This window comes from Tupaia chinensis, unplaced genomic scaffold (genome assembly GCF_000334495.1).
Source record: "Tupaia chinensis unplaced genomic scaffold, TupChi_1.0 Scaffold000140_1, whole genome shotgun sequence".
NCBI classification, from domain to species: domain Eukaryota; kingdom Metazoa; phylum Chordata; class Mammalia; order Scandentia; family Tupaiidae; genus Tupaia; species Tupaia belangeri.
In genome coordinates, this window is record NW_006159610.1 from 5,819,988 (window position 1) to 5,836,440 (window position 16,453).

General features: G+C 38.7%; 1 protein-coding gene across 2 annotated transcripts in view; it reads left to right on the forward strand.

Annotated features, from left to right (window-relative positions):
• The first annotated feature begins 8,116 nt into the window (after positions 1 to 8,116).
• The window catches only part of AKR1D1 (aldo-keto reductase family 1 member D1), a 49,436-nt gene continuing 41,099 nt past the window's right edge, over positions 8,117 to 16,453 (forward strand). The window contains exon 1 of one of the 2 annotated variants that reach the window (XM_014586482.2): positions 8,117 to 8,309. In XM_014586482.2, the coding sequence (XP_014441968.1) occupies positions 8,217 to 8,309 (93 nt within the window). In that variant the 5' untranslated portion in view covers positions 8,117 to 8,216. The remainder of the gene's footprint in view (positions 8,310 to 16,453) is intronic. The other variant, XM_006145023.3, reaches the window with a different exon arrangement.

Consider the following 16,453-nt stretch of genomic DNA (forward strand, 5'->3'; position numbering starts at 1 on the left):
GTAGAAGATAGAATCTTTGACCTAGAAAAATTAACCAAAAAGAAAATAATCAGAAAAAAATGAGAATAATATATGAGTAATACTAGATACCATTAAACGTCCAAACATCTGGATAATTGGTATACCAGGTGAAGAAACTAATAAGAGCATTGATAATCTATTCCATGAAATACTGGAAGAAAACTTTCCAAATCTAGAGAGGCATTCAAATATCCAGATCCAAGAAATACAAGGAAAGAAAGAAAATTTCAACAATTGTTGAAAAACAATTTCAACCAAGAATACTATATCCCGCAAGGTTATCCTTAATATGGGAAGAAAACATAAAAACATTTCCAGATAAACATTTCCAGACCAACTTTCCAAGAAGTCTTGAAGGGAGTGAAATACCAAGAAAATTAAAGTCAGACACACAGAAATAAGAGTACAAAAAAAAAAAAAGACCAACCAAGAGAATTGCCAACTTAATGGAAGGGACAAGTACAGAAAGATCAATAATACCATTGAATGTTAACTTCCAGAATATAAACAGAAAGATCAGACAACAGTAACACTACAAATTCAGCAGAAGAGAGATTAATTATATGAGACTGAACTGGTAAAATAGAATATTATGACTTTTGAGGCTGGCAGGTGGTATGGTGGTTAAGGGCACTAGACTCTCACATGGCTGACCGCAGTTCAAGTCCTGGACCTGGAGGCTTGCTTTCTATGTCTCTCTCTGTCCCCCTCTGGTCAAATTAATCTAAATAAATAAATAAAGTCAAATAAAGTAATTCTTTTTAAAAAATAATTTTATGACTTTTGACTAAAACATTACTGATTTTCTTCAATCCTTTTATCCCCATGTTTTGTTTTCCAGATTTAAGAATTTTTGTGTTCTCTTGACCTGTTAATAGGTTCATCTACCTACTGTTTGAACTGAATCCTAACCTTTTTCCCTGGCTTTAAGTTTAAGCAAATTTCTCTTAACACTCCTTGATTTTGATTTATTAAAGCTAAAACTGCTTTTCTTGACATTAAAAAATGCATTTAAAAATAGCTATTTAATGACTGCAGTAAGCTACATAGTCCCAGCTCGGTGGTACTTTATAGTATATTCATTTTACTCACTGAGTTTTATGCCTAAAGTCAGACATGTGTTCAAACATATGTATATATCAACTACACTTGCTATTGAAAGTATTTAGATTAATTAAGATCTTTTGTGAATCAATAAAATGTGAGAAAAAAATGACATGGAAAGCAATTGTAGATACCAGAGACACTGTGTGAGGAAGATGGAAAATGGCAGGGTTTGAGAGGTAGGGAGTCAAGGGGGAGAAATAAAAGAAGCAAAATATATAAGAAACAAGAACTGGAAAATTGTTGACAATCACTTGTATGGCAATATCCTTGATTAAGCCAATATACAGTGTCCAGGGTGGATGGCCACACCGCAATTCCTTCTCTTCCATTCTCCTCTCGGGATCTTGGGCACGTACACATATGCGCCCAGCGTGAGTTTAAGCCACCGGGTCCAGGACTTGAATCACAGTCGACTACATGGGAGTCCAGTGACATAGCCATTAGGCTAACTGCTGGACCCTCATTTTGTATACTGTAATGGTGTACAGTGAATGACTGTAAATAAATTATTAAAATTTTTTAAAAATGAAGGCAATATAAAGTAAATCTTAGACACCATTAACTGGCAGAATACCTGCATAATGGGTATTCTAGAAGGCAAAGAGATGGGTAAAGGCATAGAAAAATATTTCAGGATATATTTGCTGAAAACTTTCCAAATTTAGAAAGGCATATAGACATCCAAATCCAGGAAATAAAAAAATACAAAATAGATTTAACATAAGAAGATCCTCTATAAGGCACATCATAACCGAATTGGTAAAAAGCAGAAAGTAAAGACAATATTCTAAAACTGGCAAGAGAGACATGCCAGTGACTTACAATGGTTACCCCATGAGACTAACAGAAGCTCGTTCAACTGAAGCAATACACGCAAAGGAAAAATGGGAAGACATATTTAAAATTCTGAAAGAAAAATAACTTCAGCCCAGAGTACTAAACCTGGGAAAATTAACCTTCAAATGAGAAGAAGTAGAGTCATTTCCAAACAAAAGTTGAAAGAATTCACCAAAATTAGACCAGCTTTTCAGGAAATATTTAATGGAATACTACATAGAGAAAACTAAAGGAAGATAAACAGAAATAAGGGAGCACAAAACAATTAGAAAAAAAAAGTAACAAAATGATAGGGATAAGACCACATATATTCAAAGACTCTCCCTCTTCAGCCTTCCAATTTCTCAGAGTTAACCATTCTTGAGCATTTTCTGGGAAAGCTAAGGTTTCCCCCTTCCGGGGAGCAGCCCCTTCAGTTATTGAAGTTAGGTCCTATGTGCCCACATGCTAGAATACTCCTGGTGTACTGCGCACCATAGCATTTGTCACACTTTAAGGTGATTGCCTGTTTATTCATTCTTCTCCCATACTATTTCATATGTCCTGTAGTAGAGATTACTTGGAGGTTAAAATAAGACTCTGTTTTTTACGGGTGAATAAGGTGAGAGGGAGGGGATCAGGGAAAAATACAAGACATTTAATAATCACAAACATGAAGAGTTACCTGTTGATGATAATATATATTATAATATCTTTGACTTGACTAATATACACTGTATTCATGCTGGGGAAAACTGTGTTGTACACTGGAAATATGTACAGTGATTAAATGTAAATAAAAAATTAATGTAAAAAATTTAAAAAGATCACATATATTGATAATACCATTGAATATTAATGGATTAAATTCCCCAATTAAAAGGCACAGATTGGCTCAATGGATGAAAAAAAAAAAAGGAACTCTCTATATATTGCTTATAAGAAACACACCTCATTGACAAAGACATACATAGATCAAATATTTGAAATAAAATATTTGTAGTTTCATCAGCTTGTTGAGCAGAAAGTTACTCTACATTGCATGTGATCAATAATAATTACCTAAATTTGAGTGGGATAAAAGAACCAAGAGACAACAATGCCAAGATGTCATGGATGTACTTATTTGTCAAAGACTTTTATGCTGCTATTATGAAAGTGTCTCTGCAAACAGTCAAGAGAACTCTTAAAGCCAGGGTAAAATAGAAAGTCTCAGCAAAGTAATAAAACCTATCTAAAAAATTTAAAAAACAAAAAAAATGGAAATTTTAGAAAGGAAAAACATAACAACTGAAATTAACAACTGACTAATGGGCCAACCCTATGGCCTACTGGTTAAAGAAGCCCAATTCTACATGACTGACTTCAATGAGAATCCCAGACTCAACAGCTTGAAAACATGCCGGGCATGTGTGCACATGCGCTCCAAATCCCAACAGGTAGAGAAATGGAAAAGGGAGTGCAGAATAGCAATACCCTTTAGGGAAGTTTTCTCTCTCTCTCTCTTTTTCTCTATGATAAGTATACAAGTCCTCTGGCCTGATTTTTTTTTAAAAAATTGTATCACAGTTGTGATGGTGGCTACATAAATCTATACATGTTAAAAATTTTTTTTGAACTTTCAACATAATGGGTTTGTATTTAACATAGTACTTCTGACCATGGGAATGTAACCCAACTAATTAATTAATATAAATTTTTGTTTATATTAAATCTCTTCTCCATTTCAATGTTAATATAAAGGTTTTTTGACATTAAATCTCTCTTCCTTTTTAATATTAGATATATTGAATACATTTTTCTAAACTTTTGTCCTCCAGAGATAAAGGTTTCAATTTATGGTTAGTTGATATCTAAGTACAATATTAACTTGAGAGATAACAAAACAAAAATCCAATAAAAATACAGAGAAAGACTTCTCATTGGTTTAAGAGGCAATGATGACAACTTCCAGAAACTTCCCTGGATTTTAAACAAGGACTTCCTTATTTCATATGCTTGAGGATACCAAAACTATGAAATATTACTGATGTAAATTATAGCCATCTTACTTCTTTGACCTCCTTTCTAACCAGCAAGCACAAAATTATAGGCTGCATTTTAAAGTACATTAATTTGTTGAAAAAAAAATTTTTTTTTCACGCTAAGACATCAATGTGTTCCCATTCTACAGAAATAGCTAAGAATGTGAAACTACTCCATACCATTTGGGAGAACTTTCAGACATCAATACTTAGGTTTAGTCTCAACTGCACAAAGGTTTTCGGGGCGAAGCTTGATTCAGAAGGCCCATTGAAGTCATATCTGTCCAGTTCTCTTTCACGAATATGCACCTAAGAAGCACAAATGCCTGTCATGCTGAGGAACACATAACAAGAGCACAATGGCATCTCAGCTTCCACAAAAGGCAGCACCAAAAGCAGTGAAAGGAGCACTAAGACCAACTGTGCTGAAACTGAGGTCACGGTGTTGGGATCTGGAGGGCCGTAGGTTCCAAAGAAATGGTACATATATATAATTCTATCTTATTTGAAATATTCCCTTTCTGGAGCTCCAGATGCTGAGGCTATGAGGTTCCACGTGACATCACCTTCCAGGAAGCAGCCATTCAGGAATCTCTATACATGTTAAAATGTATAGAGCAACTGGGACCAGCAGATGACATAATCATTACATTGCTGGACTCCCACATAGTCGACTGCAGTTCAAGTCCTGAACCTGGCAGCTTAAAACTCATGCCGGACACATGTATGTATGTGCCCAAGATCCCAAGAGGAGAATGGAAGACAAAGGATTGTGGCTTGGCCATTCTCCCTAGGGGGTGATTTCTTGCTTTCTGTCACTCTGTCTCTCAGGTGAGTGCATGTACCCTATAGCAAAAATCTCTCAAAAAAAATTCATAGAGCTATATAGCAAAAGAGTTAATAATAACAATAAAGAAACACGTATCAACTGACACTCTAGCACATAGATGCACAACACAATTAACATTTACTGCATTCATTTACAGATGATGGTGAAGATCACTCTTGCCCAAGCTCCATGCTGCCCCAGCCTAGTTAAATTACTGTCTGTTGGCTGATTATGTGTACGTAAGCAAGAATGACTGTCCTAGAGAGAGGGCTAATCAATTATAGACAGACTTTAGGGCACTTTAGCCATCACTGACACAGTGATCTTTGAGGTTACTGGGTCAAAAAGCTTTCATTTCACACACAACATAATCCTTTTGAGGAACACTTTAACAAATACCTGTTCATAGTTTCTCTAACTGCTACCTCTTTCCTTTTCTGATTTTCATTTTTTGCCTTTTAAAATTAAAATATAAAAATTTTTATTGTCTTTTTTTTCTTTTTATAATTTTTTTCTTCTTTTAATTTTTTTTCTTCTTTCCTCTTTTCTTTTCCTTTTTCTTTTAACTTCATCCTTCGGCGACTCAGCCTCCTTGCACTGAGTGTCTAGACAGGTCTAAGAGAACAGTACCCAAAAGGGTAAGAATATTCCTCAATTCCCTCTGAATCTGACACGCAGAGTGAATAATGGGATGGAAAAGAGATTGCAGATCACCTCCTCCAGCACGCCTCTGAACAATTAGATTGAACTTAAAAATTAGGAAGAAATGCAAAACCCATCAGATGACCAGAAATCACGACAGGAGCATAAGAATTATGAGAAAGCAAGAAAATACCATTCCTCCAAGGGAAAAGAATAACTCTTCTCTATCCACAGATAGTACAGTGGAACTCATGGAAATGTCAGACAAAGAATTTAGAATATTCATAGTGACAAAGCTAACAGAGATGCAAGAGAAGAGAGACAATGAACTCCAGAAGACACAGGAGAAAAGAGCTGATGATTTCCAGGTGAGGAAGTTCTTGCATGATCTGAAAGAGGAAATATACACCATAAAAATAATCAAATGGAGCTGTTAGAGATGAAGGATGTAATACAAGAAATCAAAACCTCTCTTGAAAGCATGAAAAGTATAGATCATACAGAGAATCAAATCTCAAATGTAGAAGATAGAATCACTGGCCTAAAAAAATCCATCATGAAGACCTAGAAAACAGCTCCCCCAAAATGAGAATATATGAGAAATACTAGATACCATTAAACATCCAAACTTCCAGATAATTGGTATCCTAGAAGGTGAAAAGACAAATAAGGGCATTAATAATCTATTACCTGAAATCCTGGAAGAAAACTTTCCAAACCTAGAGGAGTATTCAGAGATCCAGTCCCAAAAAATACAAAGGACCCCAAATAGAATCAACCCAAGAAGATCTTCTCCAAGACACATTATAGCCAGATTGACCAAAACCACCGACAAAGACTAGATACTGAGATTGACAAGAGAAAACTATCAAGTTACCTACAAAGGATATCCCATCAGGCTAACATTGGGCCTCTTATTGGAAATAATGCAAGCAAGAAAAGAATGGGAAAATATATTCAAAATGTTAAGGGAAAAACTATTTCAACCAAGAACACTGTGCCTGGCAAGATTATCCTACGTATGAGAAGAAAAGATAAGAACATTTTCAGATAAAGAAGACCTAAAAGAATTTACCAGCACCAGACCAGCTCTCCAAGTTTTGAAGGGAATGCTACCCCAGGAAAACTAAATACAGGCACACAGAAATATAGTTCTAAAACAACTAAGAAAATGGCCAACTTAATCATAGGGACAAGTCTAGAGTTGAATGCTATGTTCCAGAATTTAAACGGGAAGATTGGACCACAGCAGAAGATAAAGTACATGAGTCTGAACTGGTGAAATAGAATCTTATGACTTTTAACTAAAACAGTACTGATTTTCTTCTATGCTTTGTTTTCCAGATTCAAGGATTTTTGTCTTGTCTTGAGCTGCTGATAGGTTCATGCACCTACTATTTGAACAGAATCCTAACCTGTTTCCTAGCTTTAAGTTTTAAGCAAAGCTCTCTTAGCATTTTTAAAATTTTGATTTATTAAAGCTAAAACTGCTTTTCTTGACATTAAAAAATATGTTAAAAAAATTCCAATTTAATGACCTCAGTAAACTATATAGTATCAGCTAGGTGCTACTATATAGTATATTCATTCTATTCAGAGCTTCAGCTGAACTTGCTATTGAAAGTAGTTAGATTAATTATTTTGTGAATCAATAAAATGGGGGGGGAAGGAATGGAAAGCAACTGTAGACACCAGAGACAGTGTGGGAAGAGGGTGGGAAATGATAGAGGGTGAGAAATAGGGAGGAAATATATATAAATACATATACATATGAAACAAAAAATGGGAAATTATTTGTCGATGATAACATGTATGATTAAGCTACTATGTAGTATTTTTTGGATGGGAAATCACATTTTGTATGCTTTGATGATGCTCACTGAATGAACGTAAAATAAATGAATTCTTAACAAAAGATAAATAAATAAATAAATAAATAAATAAAGTTAAATAAATATCTCCAGGCAATCAGTTTTTTTTTTTCCTTTGACCACTGTGCTCAATAGATTGATGAACTAAAAAAAGACAAAAGAGGCCAACATGACTCAATCTCTGGATTATTGATTGAGCTATGGAATAAATGAATTCTCCTTTTTTATTGGTTTTGAAGATGGAATCACAGCACTCCAAGGATAGCCAATAACCACTTGTCAATGATAAGGGGAGAGCCTACAGACAGAGAGAAAGGGGCAGAGAGATGAACTGGAGAGTGAGACTGGACATGGACGTATTCTTTGTTTTTTTCAATCCAGTGCTTCTCAAATGTAACTGTGATATAAAAATCCCAGAACCTTCTCGGTCTGGTTGCATCTCCAGGAAGTCTAGGAAAACTGTTCTAATCTCACCTGAAGGTAGCCAAAATACTAGTTTTCAGGAGTATGAACCAATTGGCTTCTTTTATACCTAAAAGAGAATGTAACTCTGATTCATTATTTGACAATAAAAGCATCTGAACTGGAAGTGGCCAAATAGGTTTATGTCCTTTTGCTTTATTCGATCTTTTCTTTTAGAGCAGTCAGTATAAACTCCAAATGGAAAATGTTATTTACATACTTCTGATGAAGTTCAAAGGACAACCACCCTTAGGATTTCCAGGACAATCTGGGAAAAAAAAACAGGTTGAGAAATACATCTGTTAACCTCTTCCCTCTGCTTGCTCCTCCCTCTGGCCCTTCTTTCTTTGATTAAATAGACCCTAGAACACCTTTCCAAAAAATACTCTCCCTGTAGTGTTTGGAATCACTTCTACAGGGGTAAAGCTTCAGACTCTCTCCAAAATGTACCTCAGTGCTGCAAATCACCGCATACCTCTAAGTGACGGAAATAGCATTCCCATCATAGGACTTGGTACCTACTCAGAACCTGCCTCGGTAAGTTTATATCTCTGTTTTGGGTTTTTTTTTTTTTTTTTTTAAAGAATTATTTATTTTATTTTATTTATTTATTTATTTTTAACTTGCTATAGGGCACATGTGCTCATCAGTGAGAGAGATAGTGAGGAAGCAAGCCATAGGTCTGAAACTCAAACCACAATCAGTCATGTGGGAGTCCAACACCCTAACCACCATGTCACCCGCTGGCCACATTTTTTGGGTTTGTTAATATTTGCCTAAAGTATAATCTGTAATTCATTATGAGTGAATCTCATCGGTTATGGCAATATGTTAATCTCCAAGGACTACTGTTTGCTTGAATGAGTATTGTTGAGCCAAAAGTTGAACCCAAATCAGTTCATGATTAAAAATTAGTTTCAAGGGACCAGCAGATGGCATAATGGCTACGTCGCTGGACTCCCATGTAGTTGACCACAGTTCAAGTCCCAGACCCAGTGGCTTAAACTCAGGACGAGTGTGTGCATGCGTGCCCAAGATCCCAAGAGGAGAATGGAGGAGAAAGGATTGTGGATGCCATCTCCCCAGGGGGTGATTTTCTCTCTGTCTCTCTTTGTCTTTCTGGCGAGCACATGCATCATATAGCAAAAACCTCTCCCCCCCCAAAAATTAGTTTCAATTAGAAAATGAGACTTTTGGGCCTAGCAGGTAGTATAGTGGTTAAGGCACTGGACTCCCACATGTTCAACCAGTTCAAGTCCCAGATCTGGCAGCTTGAAACTCACGCCAGCACATGTACATGCATGCCCAAAATCCCAAGAGGAGAATAGAGAAGGGATTGTGGCGTGGCTATCTCCCTGGGGGATGATTTCTCACTTTCTCTTTCTCTGTCTCTCCCTGTCTCTCTGGTGAACACATGAACCCTATAGCACAAATCTCTCTGAAAAATAAAAAAGAGAAGAAAATGAGACTTTTCTCCTCTCTTTTCTAAAATTCAGCTGGATATTGTACTAGAGCAAGCTGCGACGTGAAATTTGTGAGTTAATGGCTTGTCATTGTTTTAAGTTTGTGTTTTGAGAATTTTTAGTTTAGTCTAATAAACAGTGAATAACTGCCATCTAAATGCTATGTTAGAGATACTTTAAAAATGAAGAAAACTTTGGCTCTGCCTTTTAGGGATGAAAAAACTTATAGTGAGACAGGTAGTGGTACAACAGGAAAACACATCACTCTGTGAGACTGACCCACATGGGAAGGTCCTGGGTTTATATCCAGAGCCCTCCCTGAGTATACGAGGCATGTAAGTATACCATAATCCAAGGCTAGCTGAGGCTGGGAGGTGGATCATGGCACCAAGACCCTGTCTTTTGGGGGCCAGCATGTGGCATCATGGTTAAGGAGGCCAAATCCCACATGACCTGGATGGGTCAAGTCCCATACCTCATGGCTTGAAAAACACAGTGGGCTCATGTGTGTGCCCAAAATCCTAAGAGAAGAATGGAGAAGGTACTGTGGTGTGGCCATCCCACTTAGAGGGTGATTTTTTACTTTCCTTTTCTCTGTCTCTTGGGCAAAAATATACACCCTATGGGGGAAAAAAAAAAAACCACTTTGTCTTCTGTCTCTATCTCTGTGCCTCTCCCTATGTCTCTCTCACTCATGGAAGAAATAAATACAAACTTTAAAAATATATAATGGAAGAGTGGTGTGGTGGTTAAGGACACTGGACTCCCACATGGCCAAATGTGGTTCAAGTCCTGGACCTGATAACTTGCTTTCTCTCTCTCTCTCTTTCACTCTTTCTCTCTCTGGTCAAATTAAAATAAATAAACGAAGTTAAATAAATAAAAATAATTCTTTAAAAAAATAGATAATGGAGGAAGCAGGCTCTTTAACAATGAATAGTAGAGCAGTGAAATAGGTCAACATCATCCCAACACTACAAACAATATCTCTCTGAAAGGAAAGGAAATAATTAACTCTAACCATGAAGATTGAAATGGATTCCTTTAAAACATGATAAAGTTTTTACTTATAAGAATAATATGTTGGGGGGGCTCCCGCCCCCCCAGCGCAGCCGCGCGCCGGGCCCTCCCTGCCTCTCTGGCCCGGGATGGCCCGGAGGCCGAAAACAAGGTTGAAGAACTTGCAACTTAAGAAGATGATAGTTACCAGCCCTGCATTACCTCAGGGGAAAACAAGAACTACTCTGCCATTTTTAAGGAAGCCAGATACCCAAGGACAACTCACACTGCAGACCCCCACAACACCATTCCTGGTAACTACAAGATGACTGCTGTGCCGCATCAGCTGATAATTATCCCTGTGTACCAGAACTGCTTTCCTGAAACTGCATTCCTTGGAGACTCACCTACACTTGTGGATCTGCCGGAGACCCTTCCTTATCCAACCCTGAGTGGAGTTTATGCTCCCTATTACCAAAAACTTTATGAGCTGATGGTTGGAACTTGTGGCCTCTCTCCCTTTACTTGTATGTATCACTTTTTCAGTAACTCTTCTGGAAGACAACTGTATATAGCAGGGATATTGTAATGGGAGAGTGAGACAGGGCAGAGGGACAAACATAGGAAAAATTTAAAAAATAATAAAAAAAAAAAGAGAGGAAGAGGAAAAAAAAACATATATATGTGCATAAGCAAGAAAGTAGAAGTGGAATATTATTGATGATAACATGCTTGATTGGGTCACTGTGCAGTCTATTCTAGATGGGAAATTACATTTAGTATGCTGTGATGATGCTCAGGGAATGAATGTTAGGGAAAAAAGAAAAAAAAAACGAAAACAAAAAACAAACAAAAAAAAACGGTTAAACTATTCGTACCATTTAAAAAAAAAAATTGGATATTTGATGGCTGCAGTGAGCGGTATGGGCCCAGTTGGGTTCTACTTTATAGTATGCTCTTTTTACCCAATGGGGTTTAGGCCTAAAGTCAGACTTGAGTTCATGTAGAGGCATGTGTCAGCTGTGATAACTATTGGAGAGACTTAGACTAATTAAGATCACTGACAGATCATTTGGGGAGGGGTGAGGCACGGAGGGCAATCGGGGATGACAGGGACAATGTGGGAGGAGGATGGGTCATAACAGAGGGAGGGGGATGGGGAATCTAGGATGGTAAAACAAAAGGCAAGGTATGCAGGACACAAGAATTGGGAAATTATTTGCTGAGAACATATATGTTGACGTGCTTGATTGAGCCAATGCACAGTGTATCTTGGATGGAAAATTCATTTGTGTGTTGCGATGGGAAAATAAAATTATAATAAAAAATAAAAAAAATAAAAAAATAAAAAAGAATAATATGTTGGGAACCAGCAGTTAGCATAATGGCTATGTCGCTGGACTCCCACGTAGTTGACTGCGGTTCGTGTCCCGGACCCGGTGGCTTAAAACTCATGCCAGGCGCATGTGCATGCGTGCCCAAGATCCTGAGAGGAGAATGGAAGAGAAGGGATTGCAGCGTGACCATCCCCCCTGGGGTGGTGATTTCTCGCTTTCTGTCTCTATGTCTCTCTCTGTCTGTCTGGCGAGCGTATGCGCCCTATAGCGAAAACCTCTCCAAAAAAAAAAGAATAATATGTTTCCCTGGGACCAGCAGAGGGTATAATGATTACTCCACTGGACTCTCACATAGCCGACCGTGGTTTGAGTACCAGACCCAGAGGCTTCAAACTCACACCAGGCACATGTGCATGCATGCTTAAAATCCCAAGAGGAGAAAGAAGGGATTGAGGCATGGCCATCCCCCTCAGGGGGTGATTTCTCCCTTTCTGTCCCTCTGCCTCTCTCTGTCTCTCCAGCGAGTGCATGTGCCCTATAGCAAAAATCTTTCTTAAAAAAAAAAAAAAAAGATATGTTTTCTTATCACAGTTAAACATTAAATGCTGGCTATCAGAATAAACAGTGGTCAGGGCCAGCAGGTGGCATGGCAGTTTAAGGACTGGATTCCCACATGGTTTCTCACTTTTCCTTCCTTTCTCTCTCTGGTGAAATTGATTAAAAAAAATAATAATAATAATGACAAATGAAATTAAATAAATAGTTTTTTGAAAAAAAAAAAAGAATAAATAGTGATATGTGTAGAAAAGCTACTGAAACATGAGTGATCACATAGAAAAAAAAAATCTGTAAAGCAGAATAGTAATTAGCCATGCAGAAAGGCAGAGCTGAGGCACAGCATTTTAGGAGCAGGGGAAGCATGGAGGTACAAGCATACATGCTGTGTCCATCCAGCCCATGCCCAGTGGCTGCTACGTGGAGTTGATGCTAAAAGTTATGGTGACTGGGTCTGAAAACGCAAGGTGAAATTGGTTTACTGAGAACCTTGACTATCATGCTAAAGAGCTGGAGCTTCATTCTACAGAACTGACAAATCATCTAAAGTTTATGAGCAAACAATAACATCATCAGATCCGTGCTTTTAAAAGCTAACTCTGCTGGTAGCATGGAGAATAGAAAGCAGAGGAAGAGAATTAAGCTATGGATACCAAGAAGAGTTAACACTACTCTTCAAAAGCAATCACTTTTGTTGGGGCATGAGGTGGGTTTTGTTTTATTTCTTTGATGAGAAAGGCAGTGTCCGATGCCCCTATAGTCTTCATGTCATGATCCACACTCGGTCTCAAACATCCCAGATCACAAGCATGCACAGACCTGGTGTGGTCAGGGAGATTCTGGGACACGAACCCCATTGTGTTAACATGTTAATACTGTGCCACTACCTGGCCCCAAGCAGTCACTTCTGTGTCATTTCCCACAAGAATGGTAACTTCAGAAGACAAGACATACGCCAAATAGAGAATATACTGCAAGAAGAAAATTACTAGAAATAAAGATTGTGCATGCACCAACCACAAGTAAAAGATGGGGTTAACAAGTTTGTCTCTTGGAGCCAGCAGATGGTGTGGTGGCTAAAATGCTGGACTCCCAGGACCAGCAGATGGCATAATGGTTATGTCACTGGACGCGCATATAGTCAACGGTGGTTCAAATCTCAAACCAGAGGCTTAAAGCACACCAGGCACGTGGGCATGGGTGCCCAAAATCTTAAGAGAAGAATGGAGGAGAAGGGATTGTGGCATGGTCATTCCCCTTGGAGGATGATTTCTCACTTTCTATCTCGGTCTCTCCAGTGAATGCACATGCCTTATAGCAAAAATCTCTCTCTAAAAAAAAAAAAAAAAAGAAAATGAAAAATGCTCAATTCCCAAATGGTCGACTGCAATTCAAGTTGGGGACCTGGTAGCTGGAAAATCATGCCAGACATGTGTGCATGCATGCCCAAAACCCCAGGAGGACAATGAAGGAGAAGGGGTTACAGTGTGGCCATCCCTCTGAGGGTGATTTCTCACTTTCCTTCTCACTCTCTTTCTGTCTCTCTCTGGCAAGTACAGACATCCTACAGTAAAAATAAATAGATAAATAAATAAATACAAATATATCTAACAAAACCAGGAACTCGGTTAACAAAACCAGGAAGCTGGTGAACAAAAATACATATCATGTTTCTAGATTCGGATTATAGAAGGCGTAGAACTGGGACTGAGAGAAGAGGTGGGGAGTGGGGAGAATGGAACATCTCAGGCAGAGCAGACTCATGGCTTTCCACTCCATACCGTATGACTGATCACCCTGCCAGATGAGGTACAGGCTAGGACCATCTATGCCCAATTCAATCACCCTGAAATAAAAGTACTAACTTAGATTGAACTTGAGAGTCTGTCCTAGTCCCATAGGTGAAGACTAATACCAAATGTCAGTCTTTTCCCCTTAGCATGCCTAAGATTCTTTTGAAACCTTTCAGTCCACACAACAGTGAGTGCAAGCTGAGGTAACTCTGTAACTGAAATTCATTTGCATCTCGTGTGTATAGTCAAGCATGTCAATATTTGACCTTGGGTCCTGTTGAGTGTGTAGAGGGCAGTCAGAAAGCAGCAGCACACCAGAAAAATGTTCAGGCATGTCTTTAGGGAGTTGTGGAAGCCGCAATAAGGAGACTAGGGACATCTCCATGTTCCGTCCCATTGACCTTCCGCTATTCCACCAGAACAGAGAGAGAAGGATACTGTTGGGAAGCAGATTGGAAGGGCATACAGCAGTGTGAGGCCTATCAGGACAATGTCTTCTAACTTACAAAGATTTTTATTTATTCATTTTTGGAAAGGGTTTTGGTAGAGGGCACGTGCACTCGCCAAAAAGACAGAGAGAAAACAAGAAATTGTCCCGAAGGGGGATGGCCACACCGCAATCCCTTCTCCTCCATTCTCCTCTTGGGATCTTGGGCACGCATGCACACATGCATTGAGATGAAACCCACATTTACTAGCACAGAACACTGTGCATTTCCTTATTTGACAATCACTAATGAAAGCTAAAAATACAAACTGGCTGCAGGGCTTTTCCCTGTGAAGTGTCCTAGAGTGTATTTATGCAGGGATGGAATAGTCCATAAATCCTCTCAGCAGGGGAGCCAACAAGGGTGTAGAGGTTAGGGTGCCTGGATCCCACATGGCCTGCTGTGTGGGAACAGCAGCTTAAAAAACACAAGCACAGATGTGTGTGTGCCTAAAATGCTAAGAGGAGAATAGAGAAGGAATTGCAGTGTGCCCACACATACCTGCCCTCCCTCCCCCCAGTTACCTCTCTCTCTAGTGAGCACATGCACCTTAAGGCAAAACTGAAAAAACAAACAAACAAACAAACAAAAAACAATAACAAACAACAACAAAAAAACTTTATGTAAAACTCAAGTATGTTACCCAGCATGCAGATGACACAAATTCAAGATAAACAGTAAATATTTTGGGTAACTGGCTTTACCTCTGTTCAATAAATATTTATGAGTGCCTCCCAGATATAAGGCATTCTACATAACACAGGGATCAAACCAATGAGCTGAGCTAGAAACAAGGGACTTAACATCTGTAAGGAGGCCTGCCCCATGGCTCAGAGGTTAAGGGAGCTGTATCTGACATGGTTGACTGTGGTTCAAATCCCATCCCCAGCACCTTAAAAAATACATCAGGTCAGGGCCAGCAGGTAGCATGGTGGTTAAGGAGCTGGACTCCCATATAGCTGACCATGGTTTGAATCCCAGATCTGATGCCTTGCTTTCTCATTTTCCTTCTCTCTCTCTCTTGTGAGCACATGTACCCTACAGCAAAAAAAAAAAAAAAAAATTAAAAATAATAAACAAAATTAAATAAATAATTCTAAAAAAAAACACGAGGTATGTATGTGTGTGGATACCCAAAATTCTGGCTGGTTGGTGAAATGGAGTAAGAAGGATCACAGCATGACCACACCGGTCTGGGGTGGGCTCTCACCTCTCTCCCTTTGATGAGCAGACACACCTCTGGCAATGGAGGGACTGAAGGCAGAAAAAAAAAATTACATCTATAACGAAAATATAAGGGAGAGCTGAGCTGACTTCAAAGAGAAATTCTTATTGAGAGATGAAAGAAACAGTGAATGATCTAGTTACGGGGTAGATCAAGAAACATCAAGCTATGGGGAAGGAGTGGTCTCTAAAGGTAGACTGCAATATATTCCGTCTTGGGTGGCCCTGGGACAGATTTCATAGTTGCAGCAAGTTTTACAATGTGGAGAATGAATCCACTGCTTTGCACATGGGGCAAAAGAGAAATGAAGTCCAAGTCCTGGATGAGTACCCAGGAGCAGCCTAAAAGCATCCAGTGTATGTTGTCCCTTACCAGGAGCAGTGAAGGGTTCAGGGCTCAGGATCCCTTTCAGGAATACATCATCCTTTGGCTGTTCCCTATCCCCCCCAATCCCATGCATGCCATTTGATTTTCACCTAGGGAAGGCAAAGTCTTGCTTTTAGATTTTTTCAGATGTTCTTAAGCTGCAAGAGAGTGAGGGTGGTCTCACAGTCCCTACTCGAAGGGACCAAGAACCAGGCAAGAAGCATAAATAAGTAGTTTTAGGGAGCTAAGTCTAGTTTTAATTTGTTCCACTTTCTCATTTTGATAGTAGGCACTAGTGCAAGAAACATTTTATTTTGTTCTTTATTACAAGCAAAAGAAAGAGAAAGAAAGAGAGTGAAAGGAAGAAAGGGAAAAAAGCACATGCAACTAACACTCAAGGACTACCATTGGGGACACAGTAAGTAGAGTCCCAGAGATCACACACATTGTTCTAC